General features: G+C 40.1%; 1 protein-coding gene and 1 long non-coding RNA gene across 42 annotated transcripts in view; one reads left to right on the forward strand and one right to left on the reverse strand.

Annotated features, from left to right (window-relative positions):
- The window catches only part of LOC111769215 (uncharacterized), a 32,055-nt gene extending 29,010 nt beyond the window's left edge, over nt 1-3,045 (forward strand). For both annotated transcript variants that reach the window (XR_002802044.2, XR_011430081.1), the window contains exon 3: nt 2,645-3,045. This is a non-coding gene — a long non-coding RNA (uncharacterized lncRNA). The remainder of the gene's footprint in view (nt 1-2,644) is intronic.
- The window catches only part of DST (dystonin), a 440,189-nt gene that overhangs the window by 185,044 nt on the left and 241,723 nt on the right, over nt 1-13,422 (reverse strand). For all 40 annotated transcript variants that reach the window (XR_011430068.1, XR_011430067.1, XR_011430066.1 and 37 more), the window contains one exon: nt 5,502-5,668. Coding sequence is in view for 37 of the 40 variants with exons in the window: in XM_023624291.2 (XP_023480059.1) it covers nt 5,502-5,668 (167 nt within the window). In the remaining 3 variants the exon portion in view is untranslated. The remainder of the gene's footprint in view (nt 1-5,501; nt 5,669-13,422) is intronic.

Here is a 13,422-nt window from a genome sequence, read left to right on the forward strand (position 1 = left end):
TGCAGCCTGAGGGCACTCCAGCTTCTGAGGGAAAACAATCATCTAGTCAGCGGAATCCAACTTCCTATGGGAACATTTCAAACCCTAAAGGGCCTCCTCCCTGCATTAAACCAGTTCAATCCGGTTGAGCTTGTAAGGTGTGACGGAATCCAAGCACGTGGCTGAATCACGGGCCTCCAGGTCATACTATTAAACACCATGACTCTGACCACCGCCTGGCAGTCTGACCTTCCCAATCGCAGCATCGTTACACACTTAATATAATGAAAGTGGTGGCCCCATTAAATTCTAATTCAAAATGCAAACAATGAAAAAAATAACTGCCACCCAACCACACACTCAGACAAGTGAAACATTCCTGGCTGCCTAACTAGAAAATATTTAAAAGCATGCTCCTGAATACAACCTACTTCAAACATGTTGCATCTTACTTGGGTAATATATTTTTAAAATGCTGATAAAAAGAACGCCAGGGGCCTTAAAAGGAGATTGAAATGAATGAAGGGGATAAATTAAAAATAAGAATAGGACAAGCAGAAACTAGTAGGCAGAAACAATCTTTCTTCAAAACACACCCCCCCAACCGCAGCATTTCAGTCTTGCCATTCTGAGTATCTTCCCATGTGGCCATCCTAGGTTGGCCCGGCCCTGCTGCACACTTTGTGCAAGAACACCCGCTTTGTTCTTTCTGGCTGTGGGCGCACATTCATGTCCACGCCTGCTCAGGCAGATGTGTTTTCACGCTGAGCGATGCTGTGCCTACTGTTTTGGAACTTGGCTTTCATCAATGTTCTAGGGCAGATATCGACTTGGAGAGACTGATAAAGTCAGACAAGGCAGGGCTTTATTTCTCTCAGAAAGAAAAAAGTCAGTCTTACTGTGATGCCTGAGCATACTCTTAAAAAAGCACACAGAACTCTCAGTTGCACCCTCTGCTTGTTAGAGCCGCCTCTGAAGAACGTGTACCACGGACAGTAACGTTACTCCTCCGTGTCTGTCTTACCTCTTGGCGACTTATTCATCCACTAGTGTTTAGGGGACACTCCTAGAGTCCCTTGGCTACTGGTGCTCAGTTCATTCTACTTCATCCTCTCTCGCTATCAAGCTGCTTACTCATCAGATGCTTTTGTGACAACCTTTTGATCTAAGTCCATCAAATCCAGTCTTTCTTGTTATTCTTTTGAATGAAAATTCAGGTTAGGGGCAAGAGTGAGGCTTATTTACCTAAGATCTCTCACCAGTTGTGGTTTTCAGTAAAAAGATTCTAATATGCTTTAAAGACAAGTTCAACTATACAAAACCAAACAAGCAGAAACTAGTACAGATATATGGTATTTTTACTATTTGAACCCTTTCCACTGTAAACTGAACATAACAAATAGATGTTCCTAGAAGGAATTAGGAACAGAATTTCCTAAGATGGAATTAATAGAAAAACATGATGGATTTATCAGTGATCTATTTAAATAGAACCTAGAGAACCATCTCTTATAATCACTTGCACTAAATCATACTTATTTATGATTCTTATTACCCACACATAACCCAGGCTCTTCATCCTTTTTAGGATAATACGCTATACTAAGACTATAGAACAGTTCATTGTTTATTTTGCTCTTACTCATGCTAAGCATCTTAACGTTCTCTTATCATCTATAATCCTTACGAATTGTTGCTGATGCTGTTTTTATAGATGGCTAATTCTAAGTTAAGCAATTAGTGTTGTCTCATTAATTTCTTACAAGAGACAAAGATCTTAGTTGGCGGTTATATATGTTACTACTATTCATTTAGACATTTCTTAAATTCATCAGGAATTTTCACATATCTTTGATGAATATCATTAGTTTTCAAGGGTGGACTATCACAACTGTTCTGGTCAGTAGTTCCATTTCTTGAGATCTAGTTTGCTTACAGGAAATGAAATAAATAGTTACACAGAAGTACATGGGAATCCAGGGCAATCACCTCCAGTATTTAAAACATATGTGCTGTTGAGCATGTTATCTTTTGACCTCAGTTCCTTTGATAATTTAATAACTTAATAAAAACGGAAATAGTGCCATCTGTTTCACAGGATTGTGATAATTTTAAAAGCTACCATATACGAAAAACAGCTGGGACAGAAACTGATACATGGTTAACATTCTGCGTTTATTTCTTGGGGACCTACTATGTGACAGTCGCTTTCTTTTTACCTTCATAGATCATTTTTTACGCATCTGACATCTATAAATTAGTCTTATTATATAAACTCCTCTTCATTTTCATTTCATATAGTTCTTTCAAGAAACATAAATATTACAAAATTAAGTTTTCTATGGAACATTTTAGGATAACTGAATAGTTAATAAAGAATCGCTCACTGGGATTAACAAATATTGTCTCCACTTTCAAAAGTCATATTCTATGAGAGAACACTAATAAAAATATACTAGACAATCCAAATTAATGTACTTGATTAATAACTTTTGGTAATATTTACATTAATACAAAATCTGAAGGAGGCTATAACTCTGTTCCCATTTCAGATCAATATTTCTAAGTCTTTAGAAGATATCTCCACAAAAATCTTATTAAATCACCTATTACAAGTAATTGCTGGTTTACTTTAAATAACAAATATTATCTATTTTCCTTCTAGTCTCCAGAGACGTCTTTCATCTTCTACCCAGGGCATGCAAGCTCGCTGCAGGAGCGACACCACACCCCTCCTTCCATCCTGCCACAATCATGAGGTTCTTTCTTGCCAAGCCCTCACTCCTTCCTAAGATCCTTCTCAACAAAGCATTCCATATGGTTAGACTTGGTATCTGAGTTGCAACCAAACCCATCTGCCACCTCAGATAATTCTCATTACAGAAGTCAAATAGAATTCACATAAATAACAAAACTTTTAATCTAAAAAAATACCAAAAACGCCCAATTAAGCAGATATGTTTCCACAGCAAATTCAAACACATCGCAAAATTTATGGGAATAATTATCAAGTATAAACAACTGTTAAATAAGCACTACCTATTAAATGTGATTATTACCATCCAATATCCAAAAATCTGCTTATAGTGATTTTTCAATTGCTTATAACTTTGTCTCTTTTGTCTTTAAAGTAAATCAAGGCATTCAACGGCATAAACCATGTGTAGTTCAACTCCATCTATTTAATTCTTTTTTTTTTTTTTTTGGAGGAAGATGAGCCCTGAGCTAACTGCTGCCAATCCTCCTCTTTTCACTGAGGAAGAATGGCCCTAAGCTAACATCCATGCCCATCTTCCTCTACTTTATATGTGGGACGCCTACCACAGCATGGCTTGCCAAGCGGTGCCATGTCCGCACCCGGGATCCGAACCCACGGAAGTGGAACATGCGCACTTAACTGCTGCACCACCGGGCCAGCCCTCAACTGTGTTTTAAGTAAAAAGAAAGGCCTGAGGACTTTAACTTAAAATACAATTCTAACGATGAAAGCTTTCTTCTAGTGAAAGAAACCACCATGATATTTTACGAGGCACAGGATAACGTAAAACCTCAGCAATGAAGAAATCTTGTCAGCATTTAAACCAGATATTCCGTATTTTTACCATGAATTCTAACAAAGGAAAACAAAGCCAACTAGGAAACTGAAGTTCACAGTTAAAGCTAAACACTTTTCTTAAAACGATCACTCTGCCAAAATGAAATCCAAAACAACTAACATTCACAAGATTCAAATTCTCTCCCAAAACAATGTAAGCTCTGTAACATTAAAATTCCCTTGGAAATTTTAGGATCTTTGACATACACAGTGACATTTAAGTCCTTAGGAGAAAAACGCACAGCATGTATATACCCATTTGTACTTATAATCTTTCATAAGTATTGAAGAGACAAAGCCTGGAGACAATTGTTTTTAAAAGTCAATTATTTTAGAAGAATAACTGGCTTCTAAATATTTTGCTTCTACCTAAAACACTTCAAAGAAGAGCACAGAGCACACCCACAAAGATGCATCCTGACATAAATCCTTTAGGTATAAGAATCCAAATGTTTTTCTTCAAAGGCCCAGAAGATCTTATCAGCCCAGGTATAGAATGTGTCCAACTCCACGGCCTTCTGACGGCCTCGTGTTTTAGGTCACATGGGAAGTGCAGTGTGATCATCGCCATGTCTGTAACCACTAAGCCCTCTTGGCACCGTGTTACTCAAGATGTGGTGCTTCACTCCGGACAAGCGTTGGCAAGCTGATCCTAGTTTTGCTTTTTAATTCAGCAACTTACATCTACCTCTATTGAAATGGTGTCCCATAAAGGAAGAGCACTATTATAGTGTTTAAAGAGGGCTCTTGGGTGTGGATACATGAGAGATTCATTACAGTTTTGGAGACGCTGAAATTTCCAAAATAAAAACGGGAGGAAGAAGAGGAGAGAAAGAAAGGGAAACGAGGGGAGGAGAATGGGATTTCAAGTCAAACAGAGCAGGGTAACTTGCTAGCAGTGTGACCTTGGTCAACCTCAGTTCTCTATCTGTAAGAGTGGGAGATTAACAGTGTCTGCTTTATGGGACTACTGGGAGATTTGAATGAGCTAACACGGAGAGCAGTTAGAATGCCTCACATGCTGAAAGCTAACAAAATATTAACTATCACATATAATTATTATTTTTATTGTAATCAAACAAGTTTGTTAGTTTAATGAGTTTATAACTCAAGCTTAGTCTATTTAGGAATAGATTCAGTTCTTCAACAACATGATGTAATCTTTGAAAACCAAGAAAAATAACAGATCAAGGAATACATCGTTTCCAATAAATATTTTCCAGGAATTTAGCTTCTTATAAGGCAGGAAGAGTATGGACTCAAGAGCCAGTGTCTGGGTCTGAATCCAAGTCCGCCACTTGCTGGTTGTGTGATTTTAAGCAAGCGCGTCTTCTGTGTCTCAGTTTCTGTCTGTTAACTGTGGATGACAACATCCCCTTAAAGATGTTGTGAGGAATAAATGAATTAACATATGTAAACTGCTTAGGACCGTGCCTGGCACTTAGTGAGTGCAGTGTAAGAGTTAACGTGGATTTAGTTGTCAATAATTCTCACTGTGAAACCATTTACCACCATAAAAGTAGCTGTTGTTAAACCCAACAACCCTAGTCCAGACTAACCAGACTAGGAAATTATGATTGGAGACTTGTGAGCTCCAACTCTGAACTAAACCCTCACCTTACTACTCATCAGATCTCCATCTACACCATCTCGGTCATCTACTGTGGATTTCATACATCAGTGCCCAAGTCACCGGCAAAACCCAGACATCCTATAGCTATGAGTGTCTGCGCATGTGCACTAAAGCTTAGAGAGACCATCTTCCAGTGACGAGAATGGGATGTTTTTATTTTCACTTGTCTGTATTTTCTAATTTTCTGCCATACATATGTATTGCTTCCATAATAAGAAAAGGTTATTTTAAGATTTGGAAGTGAAAGAAACACATCTCATATTTGTCTAAAGAAAAAACTCACAAATTCCATACCTGTATTTGTGAATGATGGCATTAAATAGTTTTCCATCTCTCCAGCAGGTAGTGAAATTTTCACACCGTATTCCAGCATAACCCTCTGTTGCCTGCTGTGTCCACAGCAGCAACCTCTCTTTTGCAGACATGTCCTCTGACTCTCCAGTAACATGGATATCTGATATCTAAACATAACAGAAAATGTGAAACCATTAGGAAGGAAGATAGCTCAGATTATGAACCTACTATGTGCCAAGCACCTTATAAGTGCTACTTTACTTAATCTTCATAACTCTCACTTGTAAGCCAGGTATATTTTCCCCATTTCACATAAGGGAAAACTAAGTTTCAAAAAGGCTAACAGATTGAAAAAGTTGAATTTAACCCAAGCATCTAATTTTTTTATTATACCAAAACACGGCAGCATCAAAAATTCTACATCCCTCTTTAGTAATCAGATTTGTTAAAAACAACTTAGGCATATGTTTTTCCAAGTTCAAATGGATCACAGTAAAACCTACAAATTAATCTACATTGCCACCTGCAGAGCAGAATTTGATCCAACAGGTATTCTGTGGAAGGAACAAAGCAGGAAAATAGGACCCTCTCCAATTAACTACAGTCCATAACAATTTGGCCTAACGTCTCTCGCATCTTCTCATCAGTCTTTGCTCAGCTTGCTCAACATGAAACGTTTATTAACTGATTTTTCTTCCTATACTTTATTTTCATTAATTTTTCTAAAAGTCTCTTCCATTAAATATTAATAAAACAGATACCCGTTCACATGATTTACATTTTCTTAAGAACCTCTTTGATAAGAGTCCTACTTAACCTGCTGATAATGACATTAAGGCACAAAGTGACTTTACCAGGGGTCACACAGTAATTCCAAAGCTGGAATTAACACAAACAACTGTTCCCTCAATCAGTGAAGGACACAAAGCCAAGGGATCAGGAAGACAGGCGGCAAGCCAGGATCAGGAGGGGCAAGTCAGAGGCTGGAAGCGAGACACAGGGAGGTACCAGTCACTTTGTAACAGGAAAAAAAATCACTGAAGTCATAAGACTGGCTTCTAGTCCTGGCCACCAGTCCCAGAGCTTTGGAGAGTTCAATTCATGTCTGTGAGTCAACTTCCTTCTCTACAAAATGAGGAGGGAGGAGGCAGAAGCAGACAAGGTTTAAGGCTCATTTCAATCTAAAGTCTCACTATGATACTGTACCGATGACACAGATGTCAGAGGTCAAAACGGGGAGACTCAAGCAACTGAAAGCAGAGAATAACAGGGCCCAGAATAAATAAGACTTTTACACGTGGCAATGCCAGGCTCACACAGGAAGCCCTTCATTCCTCCCAGCTGCCCAAGACCTAGAGGCAGGGCCAACCCGGGGCAGGAAAGCTGCAGCAGTTAAAGCGCACAGCAGGCCTGGCCGCCCTACCAGCACCACGTGGAGATGACGGCCACACACACCCTTTCTCTAATAGTCAGCAGAGGCAGCTGTGCCCTGGGGAGTCCCCCTCAGCCACAGTCCAAGACACTCTCCTTGACAAAGGCCGGGATTTGGAAGTGGAGCAAAGTGTCTCAATTTAACCATCTTTCCCAGGAATTTGTGCTAATCTCCACTGCATGGAAAAGAACTGTTTATGAACATGTTACAGTGCATAGATCGGAGGGATTTCTTTCTTCTTTTTTTAATGTTGACAAAAAGAGCTGAAAAATCACCAACATTTTTCCACCCAACTTCCAAATGATATTTCTGGTCTAAAATTATGCCAGAGAGCCTACCTGACAAATCCTGTGAGTTTATATCCCATCTCTACCACTTACATGCTCAAATTACTTAACTGCTTTAAGACCATGCCCTTCCTTGTAAAATGATGATGATAATTATTACACTGTGTGGTAAGAATTCAACGACATGAGCACAGTGGAATGCCTGCCACATAGTAAGTGCCAGCTCAGCATGTCAGTTATTTTATTGTTGTGGCTACTATTATTCTTCTTGACAAAGGGAGAGGCAAAAACTTGGCTCCTGGGGCCTGCCTTGTGGCTGAGTAGTTAAGTTCGCGCGTTCTGCTTCTGCGGCCCAGGGTTTTGCCAGTTCGAATCCTGGGCACGGACATGGCACTGCTCGTCAAGCCATGCTGAGGCGGCATCCCACATGCCACAACTAGAAGGACCCACAACTAAAAACAAAAAAAATACACAACTATGTACTGGGGGTCTTTGGGAGAAAAAGGAAAAATAAAATCTTAAGGAAAAAAAAAACAACTTGGCTTCATTATTCTCCCAATTCTCTTCCAGTAAAGAGGAGTAAAAGATAAAGTTTTAAAATTTGCTGCCTTAAACTAATCTAAATCCATGAAAACAAGCATTCAGAGAAACTGACCTAGGAAACTGTAAATGGAAAAGTTGGACCTCCAGGTAAAATTTCATAAGATGTTCCTCTTATCCTTTGTTTTTGGGAATTCTTATAACATAGGAGGTATAAGGGTGGTATTTATAGCTATATAAAGAAAAAGAAGATTAGCTGGGGAGAAGGGGTACTATTTCTGCTGGGTCAAGAACATTCCACGCCAGGCCAGTCACAAAAATAATTACCTATTAACAAGGTAAGTCAGTAAATTTCAACTACAAGGTCCCAGATTGTTATTAATTAATAGGTTTGAGTGCTACACAGCATTTTACCTGAGGAAGGGTATTAAAGGAAGAGGAGTTCAAAGGTCTGAAAAAGGTCTAAATATCACCCAAGAGAAAACAGTATATTCTTATTAAGTAAGTTTCCAATACACGAATTTCAGATTACTACACACACACACACACACACACACACTCTCTCACACTCACCATTTCAGGCTGTTACACATGCATACGCTATTTCAAAAGCCACAATTTAAAAATACACATTCAAATATGTTATGAACCAAACTTTAACTCATCAAAGACTACTAACAGATTACTCATTTTCAGCTTCTCCTGCTATTTCCAATTAACTGAATATTATCCCCACATGGAAATTTAAGATATTTTTCAAAATATACTGTTTACCATTTGCCCCTATCAGAGTATACCATTTTTCATGATACTCTGCAACCAAAAGTAAACAAAATAATAAATTAAATATTAAAAATCGTACGTCTAGGGGCTGGCCCCATGGCTGAGTGGTTAAGTTCGCGCGCTCTGCTGCAGGCAGCCCAGTGTTTCGTTGGTTCGAATCCTGGGCGCGGACATGGCACTGCTCATCAGACCACGCTGAGGCAGCGTCCCACATGCCACAACTAGAAGGACCCACAACGAAGAATATACAACTATGTACTGGGGGGCTTTGGGGAGAAAAAGGAAAAAATAAAATCTTAAAAAAAAAAAAAAATCGTACGTCTACACTTATCATTCTTAGCCCCTGATTTGAAACCCTTGCATTCAGCCAAAGAGCCTGAATCCTCCATCGACGACAAGTTAATGACGGTTCCACACTCAGGTTGGATTCTAGGAAATGACCATGCCTCCTCCCTTGAAATTCTGGAAGCAATACCGTAACGATCAGAAAGGGTTTCAATTCATAAGATTCCAATCCCAACCCCAACAGTAATGGGATTATGGCACAGAGCTATTCACATGAGCTCTCAATTCCATTTTCCTCATTTTTAAAACTTAAATGACGACATCATAATTTCTACTTCCTCAAGTGGTTCTAAAGATTAGATGAAATAATCCACATCAAGCGCTTAGCAGAGTGCCTGTCACAAAGAAAACTCTAGAAATGTTGGCATCTCCCACCACAATTTCATTACCAGTATTTGCTGCTTAAAGCTTCTCACCAACAAGCTGTCAGCTAGCATTAAAAACAAACAAAACACTTTATACCAGAGTTCCTTTTGGAAACTCGAAGCCCTCATGCCTCACATCCAGGTCATTGTTGGCCACCACTCAAATTCAAGTTCTTCCTGTCCCTGAGCCTCTGGTGCTCATATTTCATCTCTGCTTCATCTCTCCTGACCCAGCTTGCCGCCATTCCCAAACTTCCCAGAAATATCTATTCCATGGTAAACAAATCTCTTACATCTTCAACACCTTACATGCTTCTACCTTTTACTGAAGCCCAGGTCTCCACCACTGCATTCAGTCCCAGATACCATTAGGCCCACAGGCAAGGCAAATTAACACCTACAATAATGCAAACCCAGTGGTTTTCCAACTATTACCCGTGGACTCAAAGACCTCATATTTGACACTGTAGGCTAATCATCTTCCTCTCCTCAAAAATGACCCCCAACCCCCATAGGTTTGGCACCTGGCTGAATATGTGCCTGTCTCCATCTAGCACCCCATCCTCTCAGTCCTTTGTCTTCTCTGATCTTGTCCTCTTGAACTGGAACTATCCCACCTCAGATATTTAACTTCTGACAGCAATTTCCTATTCTTCCAGCACTTTCATTCCCTAATTCAAGCTAAACACATTTCCACCTTCATCAATATCTCACATTCCTTGACTTGCCCAACTTTAACACAGTCTGTGAGCCCTCTACGATCTCTGCCTCCTTCTTTACGTGGTCATCATCTACCACTTCAACCGATATCCTCAACCTCCTCACACCTTTCTCTTTACCCCGCAACCATCCAGCCAAATCTTAATCCTGATCAAGTCAGCTGGATGTCTTCTCTGCTCTTGCCCTAAGCTATAAAGCTCTAATAGAGAAAACCATACCACCATGTGCACTGCTGCCACAAATTCCAGGTCTGCAATCCCAGCTAGGCACTCCAAGAAACCTGGCACTACTTCTTGTCCTAATTGGTCAGTTTTTCCATCCCTTACAATGGTACCTCTTCAGTCCTTCACTATTTGCCTAAATCTTCCTACCCCACCACCTCTTTTTTTACGTTTAGCAATCACTTTTCATCTCCTTCGTTACATGGAAAATAGTGCCATGAGTAAGAACTCTCTCACTTCCCTGCCCTGTTCCCCACAAACTTTACTTTCACATGACCCGCTTTCCTCCTGTGCTCTGAATCCTTCCACCTCCTGCCTCCTGGGAGGCCCATTCGATCAATTATCCCCTCTCATCTGGGTCTTTGCTCTCAGTATTTTACATGCCCAAGACTCTTCCATCCTAAAATAAATAAGCATAAATAACCTGCATAAACTCAATTTCCTCTTATCACTGCCTCTCTCCTCAGTAAAGTAACTGGAAAAAAGCATTTTATAATTTTTCATTTTTATTATCTTTACTCACAACCTGTGGTGATGTGGCTGCCAGCCAAATCACTCCGCTAAAACTAAGCAGAGGTGACCAGACAAGAAAGTGAGGGAGTTCTTGCTCATGACTATTTTCTCAGGAAAGAAGGAAATGAGACTGTTTGCAAAACTCAACAGAGGAAGAGGTGGGCACAGGAGGAGAGCAGGTCACGTGGAAACTGAAGACTTGAAAGAATTATGAAGGGTCACCTAGCACCTCCTCTCTCATAGTCTCACTTACTCAACAGGCACTCATAAATGTCTGCTGTACCATTACTATCATCCTCATGGTGCTTACAGTCTGAGGATAGAAAAACAACACCAAGAAGAGCTCACGGGTTGTTTTCCAACCCCTCCATTTTCTAATCCTGAGCTCTCTGAGGCATCTGTCCCTGGCACTCTTTCCTCCCTGGCTTCCTTGAGGTCGCTCCTTCCTGATTTTCCTCCTGCCTCTCTGGCCAGTCCTCCGCAGTCTCCGTTAGCGGCTCCTCTGCTACCCATCCTTTAAGCATATTCCCCAGGGCTCGGTCCTCAGTCCTCCCCTCTTCTCACTCTCCCTGGATACACTCATCTACTACAATGGCTTCAACTATCCCCTCCACACTGATGACTCCCAAATCTCTATATCCTACCCCAACCTCAGCCCTGAACTCAAGATGTGTAAATTCCGACTCCTAGGGAACACCCCTGTTGAAAGAGCAAAACTAATCACTTAGTGAGCACTTAGATAAGCCTGACATTATGCCTAAGCACTTCACAAATATTATCTCTAATAATCCTCACAACATACAATCTAATTTTATAAATGATAAAGAAGCACATGATAAAGAAGGTTATATGACTTGCTCAAGTTCATGCAACTACTCACAGGTAAAAGTAATATTTGAACTTGAATCTGTCCAGCTCCGAAGCTGCTACTCTAAACCACTATATCTCACAACCTACTCAAACTCACTGCATCAAAAACTGCATTTCTCTTTGTCCATCCTGCTCTTCCTTCTGTATTCCTAGCTCAGAGAGCAGCCCCATCATTCACCCACTTGCCCCCAAATCAAAAACTCTGAAGTCCTTCTTGATGCTTTTTCTCCGTCTGCACCTACATTCAATTCGTCACACAGTCCTACGCAGCCTCACGCCTCCTCCGTCCACTTTAACACCCACCCCAAAAAACTCCTCATGCTCCAGCCACGCTGAACTACATCTAGTTCCCTCACATTTCCACAGGATACTATGCATTTATAGGTGCCCTCACCAGCCTCCGCCCCATGCTACCCCTTCACCCATCCTTCTCCTTGAGGAAGCTCCAGTTGATGCCACCTCCAGGGTGTGTGAGGTGTCCCATCATCCTCTGTGCTTCCACAATATCCATACATGCTGCTATGGTAGCAATATATGTTGTGCATCACTATTATCTGTTGATATAACTTCTCTCCCTCTAACACATGAGCAAACATATTCAGAAGAACAAGTTTTATTCATCTTAGTGTTACAGTACCTAACTCAGCCAGTGCTTGGCACAGAACAGACACCCAATGAACATATGACTTTCTGCTTGAGTTAGGCACCTTTGGAATCTGCATTAATTCACTCAAGCAACCCCAATATCATTGCTCACTTCTGCTTCATCATATACTTCAAGGTCCCATACGGGAAGGAGAGGCTTTATTACCTATGGTGGATGTGCAGCCCCCAACCAACAAAACTGATCTACCCACAAAAAAGTCACTCAGCTAAGTAGGTTTTTGTCCTCTTATTATTTACACAATAGAAATGACACATGCCAACGTTTTTCAAAATATTTATTTTGGCAATGTGTAAAAACAACCAAAATCTAGCATTTGTCCTCTGTCCTCTAAGTTCAAAGAGAACATCATGGGAGGAGGTGAACACACGAATTACAAAGTCTTTATGTCACAAGTTCAAGTGAACTCCAATGTCAATCTCAATAGTATCTTTTAAGACACAATTATGATAGGTCTGAATAAGCTTCCACCTTCTTCTAGAACTGAGTCTCATTGTTGGAAATCTGAGGTTTGTATAAACTGTGGTGTCTTGGTCTGCATCTCAGGAGCTTTCTATTTTACTTATAATCAAAATAACTCTTTTGGCTTATTTTAACTTTTCAACTAACTAAGCAACTTCACTGATCTTTTTTCTGGCTTATCTGCTTTAGATGTGAAATATTAGTAAATAGCTTATGACAGATTCTGTTTAAATTTACTTTTATTATTTTCAGATAGAATTAACTCAACTCTCACATGAAAATAGTACTGAATTGGTTAAAAAAAATTAACAGAAAACCACTCAATATTCATGTACTTTTTGCTATATGAATATACACTGAATAGGCCAAATCTTTATTTCACTTGAATTACAGGGGAAATGTTATTTCCTTCCTATAGAGTAAAACACAGAATGTGGTGGTCCCACTACATGGCTGGAGCAAGAATGGGTAACTTGCCTTTTACCACCACTCTGCTTATGTGTAGTCCTCTTCCCAGACTGTCAGAGCCTAAATTAGAAAGAAGAATCTGCAAGATTTTTATGTCAAGTGCAAATATTTTCCAGGGCCCTCACAAAAGCTGGTTTACAGAGAACGGTTCTAGGCTATAAAAATACTCAACATAAGGAATTCTCAAAAACTGCCTGGTCATGTTAGAACGGGAGTTCTCCAAATGCCGAGTCTAAAAATATTGTTCCTAC

Source organism: Equus caballus, chromosome 20 (genome assembly GCF_041296265.1).
Source record: "Equus caballus isolate H_3958 breed thoroughbred chromosome 20, TB-T2T, whole genome shotgun sequence".
NCBI classification, from domain to species: Eukaryota; Metazoa; Chordata; class Mammalia; order Perissodactyla; family Equidae; genus Equus; species Equus caballus.